At 41.7% G+C, this 13,183-nt stretch overlaps 1 protein-coding gene across 4 annotated transcripts in view; it reads right to left on the reverse strand.

The window, feature by feature from the left end:
- topaz1 (testis and ovary specific TOPAZ 1) overlaps window positions 1-12,464 on the reverse strand; it is a 17,420-nt gene extending 4,956 nt beyond the window's left edge. The window contains exons 1-16 of one of the 4 annotated variants that reach the window (XM_032535953.1): window positions 11,971-12,464; window positions 7,409-10,151; window positions 7,262-7,299; window positions 6,924-7,018; window positions 5,924-5,970; window positions 5,762-5,829; window positions 5,573-5,628; window positions 5,122-5,214; window positions 4,800-4,857; window positions 4,394-4,545; window positions 4,115-4,207; window positions 3,904-4,010; window positions 3,673-3,736; window positions 3,397-3,568; window positions 3,152-3,252; window positions 1,131-1,296 (exon numbers count right to left, since the gene is read on the reverse strand). In XM_032535953.1, coding sequence (XP_032391844.1) covers window positions 1,131-1,296; window positions 3,152-3,252; window positions 3,397-3,568; window positions 3,673-3,736; window positions 3,904-4,010; window positions 4,115-4,207; window positions 4,394-4,545; window positions 4,800-4,857; window positions 5,122-5,214; window positions 5,573-5,628; window positions 5,762-5,829; window positions 5,924-5,970; window positions 6,924-7,018; window positions 7,262-7,299; window positions 7,409-10,151; window positions 11,971-12,265 — 4,348 coding nt within the window. In that variant the 5' untranslated portion in view covers window positions 12,266-12,464. Of the gene's footprint in view, window positions 1-1,130; window positions 1,297-3,151; window positions 3,253-3,396; window positions 3,569-3,672; window positions 3,737-3,903; window positions 4,011-4,114; window positions 4,208-4,393; window positions 4,546-4,799; window positions 4,858-5,121; window positions 5,215-5,572; window positions 5,629-5,761; window positions 5,830-5,923; window positions 5,976-6,923; window positions 7,019-7,261; window positions 7,300-7,408; window positions 10,152-11,421 lie in introns of those variants that run through there. The other 3 variants (XM_032535952.1, XM_032535951.1, XM_032535954.1) reach the window with 3 other exon arrangements.
- Window positions 12,465-13,183: the final 719 nt, after the last annotated feature.

Below are 13,183 nucleotides of genomic sequence, written 5' to 3' on the forward strand. Positions count from 1 at the left end.
TCAGATACAACAAAAACTACTGAGGACATATTTTCCTTTGACATTGATAATTATGTATAATAATTGTCCAGCTTGTATTTACGTTCATAAAAGTGCTTGTTTAGCTGCTAACAGACTCAGATTAATATTCTAAGGGTCTGACAACATTATGGAAAGGATTTCTAAGGGGGTCGACCTTTCTGTTAAAGATTAAGATCCTTTTTAAAACATAAAAGTCCGCGAAATTGCGTTCGCTAAACCCACCAGACCCTCCATGTAAATAATCAGTGATTTTAGCATCGTAAAATTCGGCTTTCTAAAACGTCTCTGAGCAGCGTTGGCTCGGGCTGTCTGGAGTCTGCGTGTGTAGGGTGCGAGACTATCGGCTCCGTTTTGTCAGTATTTTCTTTCTTTCATTCCAATTTAGGGTCTGTCAGTCACAGTGAAAACCGGGGACATTTCCGGGGACAGATCCAGCCGGGGACAGGTCGCTAAAATCGCGGACTGTCCCCGGAAACCGGGGACGTCTGGTCACTCTAGGGTATGCGCCTCCGATAACCTACCGGGCCCGGCCCCAAAAGATATGGAACCCTGACCTGGCCGTCCTCCGTGTGCCTCCGGGTAGACAACTCGGGGGTAGACTACATCAGTCAGTAACTTCAAATAAAACCAGGCCTCCTAATCCCGTGGGAATGAGACACACAAAATTCAGATTTTGGCGGGGGCACAAGGTCCCCAGATGGTACTTATCCCGTGCGAATAGGGCTTTTAGACATAACTGCAATAAATATCCCGTTTGGCTATTGAATGTTAAAACGGCCAATTTTCTTTAAGGATTTAAAGCTCTCTCGAATTTACTTTTGACAATCATATAAAATTGTACTAGTAACAATGTTATTGTGGATATCTTTAATTCCCATTCTTATATAATTCTGACCAGCAGAAATGCTATTGTGGATATTAAAATTGTAGGTATTACAATTTATATGAGATTGGAGTGCGGTTGTATTATGTATGGCTTGCGTGTTTTTCACCACCATGGAGTTTTTGACACCTTGGGTGCTTACACCAAGTAGAAACACAGGTTACATGTTAGATGGTCAGCCCAGCCAATCGTGGCTCCCCGTTTACTCCAGGGTCAGAGTCATTACCTCGGAGTGTGTTTAGAGCTCCCTCCAAGCTGCCACTCAGGAGAAAGAGCTCAGTAGCCACGGTGACCAGGTAGCAGCGCGTTGCTCCATCCTCATTCCCAAACAAACCCTTCAGTGTTGAGTAGTTGACTTTGGAAATGGACAGCACCTCCACCACCCTGCGACCCTACATGCATGCACGCACAAACACAAGAAAGCAACATTATAGCATCTTAAATGAAACAGCTTTTCAAAAATGTGATGTTTGACCAGCCGATATCGATTGTAGCCGATTCCCATTTCCTTTCTAACCAATTCACAGCACACACAAATATTTATTTTCTATCTTTTCTTTAATAGAAAATTTTATATTTCGCATAGAAGATTTTCCCCTATAAAATAGAACTATATAAATTGTGGGAAATTCACACACATCTAAAAGTGCAATGTTATGGAAGAACCATTACTTTCTTTTCACATCCAATATCCAACAAACAAACGTGATATATTTAGCAAACTAAACTTCTGTGGGCCTATGTATGAAAACAGGTGATGGCAATAATATCCAAATAACAATTAAAAAATAAAATTAATATAGCCTTGCAGTATAATAATATTTCTCAAAACACACTCACAGGCCTGTTTGATCAACAGTAATATTACCTGAAAACGTGTAGTTCCATTTTTGGCAAGTCTGCTTGATTTGTCATTGTGCATAAATATGAAGAATACCGTTGCTGTCAACGGGCTTATCTGCTAACGTTAGCTACCCATTGTTACCTCGGAACAATCCAGAAAATAGACGGTACCCTAGGTGTTACCTGAAACAGATGATATAACATCACTGCTCATTTTACACACGGCTTAGCAACAAAACTACACGCTTAGGGAAGAGGACTACGTTTTTAATGTTAAATTTTCCCCACTATCCCCACTAACCTGGTAAGTTTTGTTAACCGTAATGTTAATACAGCGTGTCGGGAGGAAAATGGTTCACATATATTTTTTTATATTAACCAACGACCGTTACATTCAAGCCATTTCCAATTGGGTTGATACAAAGCTAATTAGGACCATCAGCTCCACAAAACACACATTGCGTTTCTCAGTATGGCTGTGTTCAGAAACTGGTGTGTTGAAAATCAAGCGAAGATAGTGACCTTTTCTGTAGACTCCATCACGTTTTTTTAAACTCCTTGGCTACTAGCAACTGTGTGGAGGACGAGGATGGAGGACGTGGCTACAGTTTGGTTGTCATTACTTAGAATTAGGGACTAAATCCAGGATTCGGGTTTGGACGAATGTTTTGCTTTTTGACAGGGTTTGGTTTCTGCCAAACCTTGGGATCTTTTTCCCCACCAAACCCTACACGCTACGCTGGCCGACGCAACGACATCGCCGTTGATTACGGGAAGGTGTTTACGTAGTTGGACCGTTCAATGCAGTAGGCTGTGAGACAGTGAAAATGGAACTAGTTAGCAGAAAAAGTGTTGTTTGGCAGTACTTTCAGTCAAAAGAAGGCGATTCATGTTCAATTTGTAATGCAGATTTGTCTCATGGTGTCTAGGACTCTAAACAATACACAACATCGCCGCTGTGAAAAGATTTGCATATGAAACATACACAAAGGGAAGGACAGTCCCAGCTAAAAACTCCCGGCTGTCAGCCGTTCTCTCGGATAAAGAGTCTCCCTGCAGTGGGACATTCAACATTAAGTTGTTACATTTAACTATTTTAGAGGCTGTGGATGTTGTTTACATCATTAATTTGTTTACTGTGTTAATGGACTGAGGATAGGAATAGGATTTGGTGTACGGCAGAATCTTAAACTGTAGATTCGGTATTTGGCCGAACCCCAAAAAAATCTGGATTTGGTGCATCCCTACTTAGAATTCCACATGGGAGAGAAACTACACAGCTTAAACTATAGTAAAAACATGACTAGTCAGTAGCATGTATTACTTTTTGTTTCATGTTAAATCAGTGACGCTAGAAACCTTCAGTGGCATTTGGTGTGCCACACACCAAGACGGTTTATTTACCTTAGCCCATTGATGCGTTTTGTGGTATCTTAACATCAGAGAGACTCCAATTCTGCCTAAAAAGCTCAAGATCAGGCTGTCCTCAGCTTCATTCTGACACACTAAAAATCAGAATAATCAGATTATCAGCAAGTATTATATAATGTTCTGGGAAAACAACAATTACACAGAAGCATGTTTTGGAAACAAATGCAATAAAATAAACGTTAATTAAAATAGTGTGTATATAAAGTCCTAAGTTTAACCTGTCTCAGCAAAGGTACCAAAGGGCAGGGACAACTTGTCTTTGCTCTCAGACAGGAGCGCTATAGCAATGCGACCGCTGATTTTCCCCACTTGGTTGGGATGTTTGCTGGATTGGCAGATGGACCTGAAAACCACCCCCATCCGCCTCCAGTCCTCCTGCTTGGTACACAGCTGAAACATAAAAGGCAGGTCTGACTACAATGACAGACGGAACACAAAACCATTTAATCCTTGATTAAGTTGACAAAAGTAATCGTCTGGAGAGAAGAACAAACCTCTATTTCCACAATGGAATGGGCCAAGTTCAAGTACTCTGGAAAGCGTGCACTGGTAGATAACCTTTGATAATACATACAAAGATGGAGTTACTAAGTTAAGTAAGCCATTTATACAACTTATTCAAAAAGATAAATGATACAGCATTTCAGAAATAAGAGTTGTAAATAAATATGGATGATAATTAACTACTTTTGTTGTAGAGCGATGTGAGTTGAAGATCCACTTACTTGTTACCAGACGTGAGTGAGTTTGGATTGACCGTCTTCTGGAACTCAGGAGTGTTTTTCACACAGTCGAGACAGTCCAAACTCAGCACTAGGCCGGCACCAGCCATCTGTCAACATATATGTACAATCATATTTTTCCACATCATTTTCCGAAAATCTATATTAGATCCTACTGCCCTACGGTAAGTTACGAGTGTAGGAGTTGAGATACCTTGAATGTGAGCTGCATGAGTTCAGGTACAACACCGATGAGACCCTTTTCTCTCACAATGTTAAAGAGGGCCAACAAGAACTCATGGCCAGGCTAGCAAGGGAGCAAGAGGGGCATATTATTATTTTAATGCCTATAGTGGTAATGGGTAATTCGAATATACATGCAAACATATGTAACCATCGAGTGCTTCTCTGCACATACCAAATAGCCCTCTACTGGCCTACACAGTGTGCTGCAGCATGGCACTGTTAAAAGATGGATGAAAACCACACTGACCACAATCTTGTGATCCAAGCTGACACTGAGGACTGAGAAGACATCAGACACCATGCCAGCTTTGAGCAGAGCCCAGAGGAGTGTCAGAAGCACCGGCTTGGAGAAGTACGCTCCGGGTGGGTTGTTCCGGTAGTAGCCTGTAAAAACAGCTCCTGGAGACAAAAGGCGAAGGGTTGACTCATGTAAAAGATACCCATGGAGTCAGACAGGTAGAGCAGATAGATAATGCAGCAAAGTAAAAAAAGGTAAATTAGGACAGTGAGTTTAGGGAATGAGATGTTACGGACAGTCAAACAGAGGCACTTGCTTAGGAGAAACATTCACACTCTATATATACACTCCCCCGTGAACACAGTATACACTGTGCCCATTTAGAGTTAAATTATTGGATGAATTAAAAACTCACCTGCTTTTTGAAGACACGTTAGATTTTTGGTGAACCGTATCACCGTTTCAATGCACAACTAAAAGAGGGAAAAAAGGGAGGTGACTCCACAATTCTAAAATTTAGAGTGAAATTACAGCTATGGCATAGCAGAGGAAGTGTTTTCCTCTGTGATCAACACCCAACTGCAAGCTTTTAGCATTAAGAATGACTCCTCTTTCCAGCCAGTGGCTTTACACATCAGTTCTACAGGAAAATGTAGAGTGAAGATCCTTACAGTGCTCCAATGTGTTCAGTGTTCGGCATGATTCTGGCAAGATATGAGAATATTATTTGGGCGTACCTTCTCGTCCCCCTCCACAGGCACATGATGGAAGCGACACATCTTGAACCCGCAGGACAGCGACTCGCTGAAGTACTGCCTGCAGTATTGAGGCTTTAGAGAGGGAGACGAGTTGTTACATCAAACCAATTTTTATTAAATATAATGTTAACAAGCTGAGCGTCTTTTCAATACATCTCCAGACACTCATTGTCTGCCTTCATCAATGCACATTGTTTAGATAAAACTACATGACTGTTAAACAAGGTAATACAATAGGAACTATAGTCCATCATTCTGCATTCTTTTAGGGACTTAGTAAGATTTTTATGTTAAGTATGTCTGGCACCGATTTATTTTGGTCCTAGTAATACTTAGAAAATACAACCCATGCTGAAGCCAATAAATGTGTTTATAAATCAGGACTTTCTGTGGGAAGTCGGTGACTGTTCTTTATTTGATAAACACTTACATTAGATTTTTGTCTCTTGAATGGTGTCGTGTTTAATGGGTTTGGGATCCTTGGCGCTGTGGAGAGAGCAGAAGAGCAAAAGAACAGTCATACCCAGCAGCTCAAGTTTTAAATAAGGAACTCTGGAGGGAACATTTGCAAATGAATGACATAATCAGGATACAAGGGACACCAGTTTAAACCCCTCACCATCTCTTGTGGTCATAAGAGGAGGGATGTGATTACGGAAGGAGTTTACATTCTGGATGGGCAGGCTCCTATTACAGGACATAAATACAGTGGTTATCAACACAAAGACGGATTAAGTGGGCCGAAGAAATGTCTCATTGTGTGACGTGTGCAAACAGCTACCTCTCCAGTACTCCGTTGACATGATTGTTGTTGGCATCAGGCTGACCCTGTTCAAAAACACATACCAGACTTAACATGAAGAAGATATTGTAGTAATTAATCCTCTTGCATGCATTATGTTCATTACTACTTCCAGGATATCTAATTTTAATGCAGTAGTCCCAATGTTACTGTAGGAGTACAGGATATTATAACTTCCTGTAAAATCCTATGTTGATTCAATCTATAGTACTTAGTTTCTCCTGTCCCCATGAGGAATTCTAAGTAACGACAATAAAACTGTAGGCGCGTCCGCATGATAGAGCCTTCCTTGAACGCGCACCGCCCCTTCCCCCCATCCCTCCTCAATGCAGTTGCTAGTAGCCAAGGAGGACACGGAGGATTAAAAAAAACATGGACTCTTCAAAAGAGGTTATTATCTTCACTCGAGTCACCGGATGACACAATCTTCTGAACATAATTACACTGAGAAATACAGAGAGAGTTGTGTGGAACAGATCAACAACTCATTTGGCAACGACTTGAATGTAATGGACGTTTATTTATATCAAAAAGTTACGCACTAAGGCTTTAAGCTACAACTATTATTTTGAAAGGTATCAAACACTCTTGGTTATTTAGTTTTTGTAATATTAGTGTGGGGAGGCACAGGGAGCGTTTCTGCAGAAAACACGCTGTTTACATGTGTTCTGCCTCGCATTAACATGCTGAAATAAAGTCCCAGGAAACTTGTCCACTACATGACAACTTTAAACCCACTATAAATACTTCACTACTTTTTGCATAATGTGTATCCAAAGCTATTTTATATATGAATATAGTTGCTCTCAGGACTGTGAACCAGGTCCCCCCTCTTTTTTTTTCTGCACTACCTTTACTTTATATTTCAATTTTTATATTTTGTGTCGACACTGTAAAGGATTGCTTTAATCTCGTTGCACAGGTACTGCCCTTATGTATAATAACAATAAAGGCTTCTATTCTATCTGTACTACATTACTTTGGTTTTCTTGTCTGTTGCGGGCCATGTGTTGCTTTGCGTTTCGGAGGAGGTGCTGCTACACTGGGGTCTCCATGGTCGGCTGTCGCTCTCATCTGTAAAATAAACACCGAAAAAACAAAATGTAATCATGAAATGATCTTTGGATTAAATAGATCACACACCCACACACAACTTGATGCAGTAACATTAGATATGCCTGCAAGCAAAATTAAGCATCAGAAATGTACACTAAATGCATTTTCTGTTGAAGAGATTTACGACTTTTTGCATGTAATGTTGTCTCTAAAATTTCTTGTCATTGCTCTGTTTTTCCCTTACTGGTGCACTGGTCATACCTGTGATATCATGACTCTTGCAGTAAACTGGGGTCAAGCTGAAACACAAATAAGAGTTAATTTTTATTTAATTTGTAATATTTGTAATTGTTAAATACATAACTAATCTGTGAGTGTAAGGAGATGCTGTCAAATATGAGAGCTTACCTTTGTTCCAACTGTAGAAATGCTTCACCTCTCTTGGGTGACAGTGTTTTCACCACTCCAATAGGTCTGGTTTTAGGGGCCACAGTAACTCTGACGGGACCTAGTTTCAGCAATCTTTCCTGGGGCACGTTTTCAAACAGCTCTGGGTCGTCCTGGATCACATCAACAAGCAGGATGTCCTGTTCGTAAGCTGTGAACTCATCCAAAACGCCGCACTGAGTATCACCAGCTGCCTCTTTAGCGGCCGTTTCATCACTTTCACTACCTTCTATTTCAGATGGACTAGATCCCTCTTCTCTAGAAGAACAGGCCTGTCCATCGCTGAAGCCGCCCCCATCATCGTCATCACTGCTGGGAGAAGAGCTGGGTTTTTTCAGAGCACCCGAGGTAGGAGTTTCCTTTATTTTCGGGTCGGATGGAACTTGTTCTGATTTTTTGCTACCCTGCTCCACATCATATTCCCTACCAGTTCCAGCCTGGCTTTCCTCTTCAATATCACCATCATCCCCATCTTCGACACTGCTTGGAGAAGACTGAGGATCCCTTAAAATAGTATTGAAATTTGTTGAGACTCTTTCCATCTCTTCCCTACCATGTTTAAGATAATTTGTGTTATACGAGTTTTCATTATTGCTATTCATAATGTGTAGCATGTGACATCTAGGTAATATTTTGTGTTTTCTGGCGTTTTTGATTTCCTTCTCTTCATCTGAACAGTCTGAGCTTTGGGGCAGGAGGCTTTTTCTAGGGCGCCTTTGTGGTGAAGTGACAGGAGAGAGCAGTGGTGGAAGCATAAACTCATTTGAGCTTGTTTCTACACACTTTTCTGTGCGGATGTTATGCGATGATCTCTCCTTTAAAAGAACACGGTTAAAGGGGCTTGTATTATAATATGGCTCCAGTACTGGTGGACTCCTGCCTGTGAGAATCCCTTCGTCACTTTCTTGCTCATCTTGAGGGAGCAGGAGGGAGGAATCGCATGATTCGAAGGCGTCAGAGGTGTTTGGAGGAGTCCATGAAGTCATTTGGGTTTCTTCACAGTAGAACAATGCTGGTTCTACAGTTCTGACTATACATTTGGGTGACGCGCTTGCAGAATGAGCTTCAGCCAACTCAACACCTTCGACTTTCTTCAGTAGGAACGATGAAGGTGGGAGAGGGGATGGTGTGGCCGTCGGGCTGCTAAAACCATGTGTAAATGGAGATGACACGGGAGACAAAGTAGTGGCAGTTTCCCAGTCAACCAGGCCAAGTGTTGAGGGGGAAGGGGTAGACATGGAGCTGTCACTTTCAGGTTCATTAACCGGTGAAGATGAGGCTGTGTCTGTGTCAGACTCTCCTTCATGCTGACTTGGGTTGGAAAGAGTAGCAGTATCTGAGGTAAGACCTGCTAATGATTCTTTTTCCCCCATTACGTGGGGTGCAAACTCCAAAGAGTATGAAGACATATTACCATGTGTTTTTCCATTTCTCCCTGCTAAAATGCTCTCTCCATCCTCTGCTCGCATCTCTCCGTTTTGATGAGAAACCTGGTGGGCTGTGCCTAAAGAGGTGTCCGTAAGTGCATCTGGGAGCAAGTCACTGGTTCGGTTGTTAGATGAACATGGCTGACTTTGCTCTAATGAGGAGTTGCTGTTGGCTGGACAGACTGTGGTGCCAGTATGCACTGTAAGGGTCTGGCCACTGTTAGAGAAGGGCCAAGACATGTATGTGCGTGCACAAGAAAATTTTATTTTTCTGAGATAGGCCCTTACTCTTTGGCAGGTGAATGACTCTGGGTCAACCGTGTCCACCTCGTTACTCTGACAGAACAGTTCTGATGACATTTGCGCTGCATCGGTTTTTGTGGGATTGTCAAGCTCACAACGAGGTGTCTTGTGGACACCGTTTTCTTTCACAGCTGAGTCAAAAGAGCTGCTGCCCCCAACCTCATGCTCTAAACATGACTGACTGTCATCAGACATCCAAGTGCATGTTTTCTCTTTGTGCCTAGGGTCTGTCCTTCCTGGGACTTTGTGACAGATGCTTTCTAGCTTTGGAGTGGATGGTAAAATCCCATCTTTAACACTATCCCCAAGCTTTATTCTTTTGTCTCTGTGAATATCAGATCCCATTAGGCAAAATCCCGGCCCAGGATCCTCCTCAAAATCTCTGTCCAACATGCCAGTCCTGCACTCCCCCTTTTGTCTATGTCCACCTAGTAAAAAAGAACCAGAAGGAGTTGCAGAGGCTTCACTTGTCCAACTGTTGAGGGAATGACAAGTGGTATGACTGGATAACATCTGCACAGCTGTGCCTTTTTTCAGGTGTCTTTGGTATTCAGTCAGACTCTGAGACAGACAGACGCTCTTCTCAGACTGAATTCTGGGACAAGCTTTCATGTCCTTTTTGAAGCAATGCACAACCTTGGTTTTGAGAACATCCGGTAACACAAAGCCACAATCATGACTAAAAGCATCAAATTTTTGAGCTATGTCGCAAAGCATCACTTTTGGATACTTGTCTATCCATATGATAATCTTCTTAGAGGTCGCAGTGAATGCATTTGCTTTCTTGATCTTAAAATCAACCGTAGACTGCTCTGGCCCTGGGCTACTGCTTTCTTGTCTTTGCTCACCAAATGTCTTCTGTTGAGAGTAAATGTATTTACTGTCACCACAGCTGGAGGCTCTTACAGCTCTTCTCAAAGATCCTTCTGAACCAGGAATTCCTGTGGGGCTTGGGTGCATATTTCTATCAATGTCTGCAAGTGGAAACAAAAAATTGTTAAGTAGAGCATCAGTCCCTATCTGTAATCTATAATCTATCAGCACAGCAAGGTGTTTTTTGGTGGTTATAGTAGACAGTAGATGAGACGCTTAGAGGAGCAGCTTTTATCAGTTGTTTCTCATATCTTACCAAGACACACATTTGCCAAATCAAGCTATTAATCCACCTCCGTGAAGACCTTTCCCTTGTAAAACACTTTTGATAAAGCATATATTTCACCTTTGTGTGGCTTGCCAAAGCCGTTTCTTTCTAGTGAAGCATCTTGTTCACCTCATTCTGATCTGCCAAGCTGTAATGGGGTTCCTGACTCTCCACTATTAGGTGTTATAATGTAGGACACAGCCACTGCAGTTGACGAAAAAGGGCAGCTGCAGTGGTTGTTCTCTATGCATCCCCTCATCAAGGAGCAGCAATGAGTCCTTTCCACAGTCCAAAACAAACTTGGACAAGCCACACAACAGGTGAGGTGCTTTCTTGGGGGCATTGTCAAACTGTATGTTTTAGTTTCCTAACTTGTTGTTTTGGCAAATCAGTTATCTGGAACTGTCTTCTGGACAGTGGATAAGACAATCCCAAATGGGGCAACACCAATGAACCATGTTTTTAAATCAGCTTTGTCACAATATGGTAAATTGGTGAGTGGAGAAAATGACACCATCCCATTGGAAATATGGAAGAATTAGGCTAACTTACAATATAATGAAGCAACCAAATTGGTAAATCCAGCTCAGACGGCGACACAACAAACCAGCAATGTAGCACAGTGGCTTACCAAAAGTAATCTAAGTAAACACCCCCAAGGGTCTAAGCTAGCAGGATCTCAGCAGAACATGGCAGCTAATGTGAGTTAACATGAAGGGGGTTAGCTAGCTACCCCACTGCTATTTGCTGGCAAGTTCGTATCTTATTTGCTTCAGTATTTTAAAAAATGTGGGGTCTGTACCTAACTGTTTTTGATGTTTTAAGTTACTTATTATAGAAATTATCCGTACGTTATCCACTGACAGAAAACAAGCAGTTCAGTGAGGATAGGATTTAGCCGTGCCGTTAGCTTAGCTAGCATCTGACACGTTCCAGCACACAATTAGCCAAAAGTTAGCTAAAAGCTTTTAACAACCAAAATATCCTCAATTCAAAACTTAGCTGGACAGATATGCTAGTTATTTTACACGCTTATTGATAGTCAACTAACCAATTGTAAGCAAACAACACGGCTAAAGACTTTAGGCTAAAGTGCACCTTACTTGACAGTCCAGTGGGTATCGACCGTGCTCCCGTTTGCACTTGACTTGCATTTGCAACAGCAGGCCGAGGAGGATCACACCCAATGGGCCTGGCCTTCACTTTGCTCCTACCCTTTCTACAGCTGTCCCTGGCACTTTTAGCAGCACGGGCCACACGAGTATTCCCTTGTCTGGATTTACAGCTCCCAGAAGATGTGTCCACATTAGCCTTGTTCTTTGTAACCTTGCTTGTGGTCAAGGGGGCCCCGCTACTTAACTTCATTTGACAAGACATTGAGGAGACTGTGCGCCTCGGCTTTACCCGGCGGAGGATCTCTGTCCGTTTAAATAATGCACCGTCTGAAGCAGAGTCAGTGCACAGCCAACAAGTAAACCTCAGTCTGAGATTGGAGAACGTTTTGAGGCTGTGCAACCTACACTTGCTCCTGGTGTTTGGCTTGCTCTGTTGATACTTGCCTCTAGTGTACGGCCCCTGTTGTGTATCAACCACCACACTACCATTCCATTTGCATGGCTGATAATTATTTCTTCTCCTTGCCTTCTGCGTACCTACGCAATTCTCCTCCGACTCTCCGTCAGCGACGTTACCGGTCGTATCGGTTACATTTTCAGGGCCCAGTTGTTCTGTTTTAGAGGTTTGGGCAGGTTCATTGCTGCTAGGGACGGAGGTCGTGTCTTTTATCGTGACTGGTTCACAAACTTGTTGGTTTTCCTCTTGTATTTTGGAGTCAGTTGTAACATTATTCAACGACTTTGGGAGTCGTCTCCGTCGCGGCACTGTTTGACCAACAAGGTTTTTTAACGCCACTCGGTTAAGTTTTATTCTGTTAGAAGATGGTAACATGCTGTCATTTAAAACAATGACTATCGAAAGCTAAAAAAAAATAAAAATAACACTCGCTTAATAAAAAGTGCTTTCGAGTAAAAGGCAAACGCGCAGTGATTAAACCTGCGTAACGACGTCAAAACTAGTCTCGAGCGACCCTACCGTTCATCTTTCCCTGCTGCTCTGATTTGTTAACTACAAATTGACATGGGAACGAAGGTGTGATGGGCACTGTGCGCATGCGCGAGGTATCAAACTGTTACACATGAGGATATTTCTTTCTATTTCTATACATATTGGCCGTTCACATTAAGGATGTAATGTTGCAATACTTTCACTGTGTGTTTGTAGTGTGTGACTAATAAATACATTAACTACAAAGACAGAATCTAAATAACTCCTTTAGAATAAAGCTGTAAAAGTAGAAAATTAAAGTGAAAGTAAAAATATTTACAGAAGCAGGTGTAGAAAACAAAACATCACATAAACTAAATATAGATATTTCACAAAAAAGTATAAATTATGGTATATTTTTCATCAGATCAATGAATCTTTGCATGTGATTATTTTAATTCCTGTCATTAAATATTTATAGATTTAATCACAGATCTTAAAGAAATCTGAAACTGTATTAAGATACACAAAATGTGGGACTATTCTACACTTAAGTTATGAAACCATTGCGCATACCGGGAAGGGGCAGCCTATTATACAATATATGATATTTTGTGAATAAACATGGATGCACAGTTGTCAAATGAGTCGGCCTGGGATTCAGTTCTGCTGAACAAAGTGAATCAAATATTATCATGAAGTTATTGGAGTCGATTTATCATGGCAGCATTTATCGTGTACAGCCGTTTATGCAGCAGGACTAGCACATTGTGTGTGTGTGTGTGTATATTGTATATACAGTATATATGATGCATTAAGGTA

The sequence above is a fragment of the Etheostoma spectabile genome, chromosome 14 (genome assembly GCF_008692095.1).
Source record: "Etheostoma spectabile isolate EspeVRDwgs_2016 chromosome 14, UIUC_Espe_1.0, whole genome shotgun sequence".
NCBI classification, from domain to species: domain Eukaryota; kingdom Metazoa; phylum Chordata; class Actinopteri; order Perciformes; family Percidae; genus Etheostoma; species Etheostoma spectabile.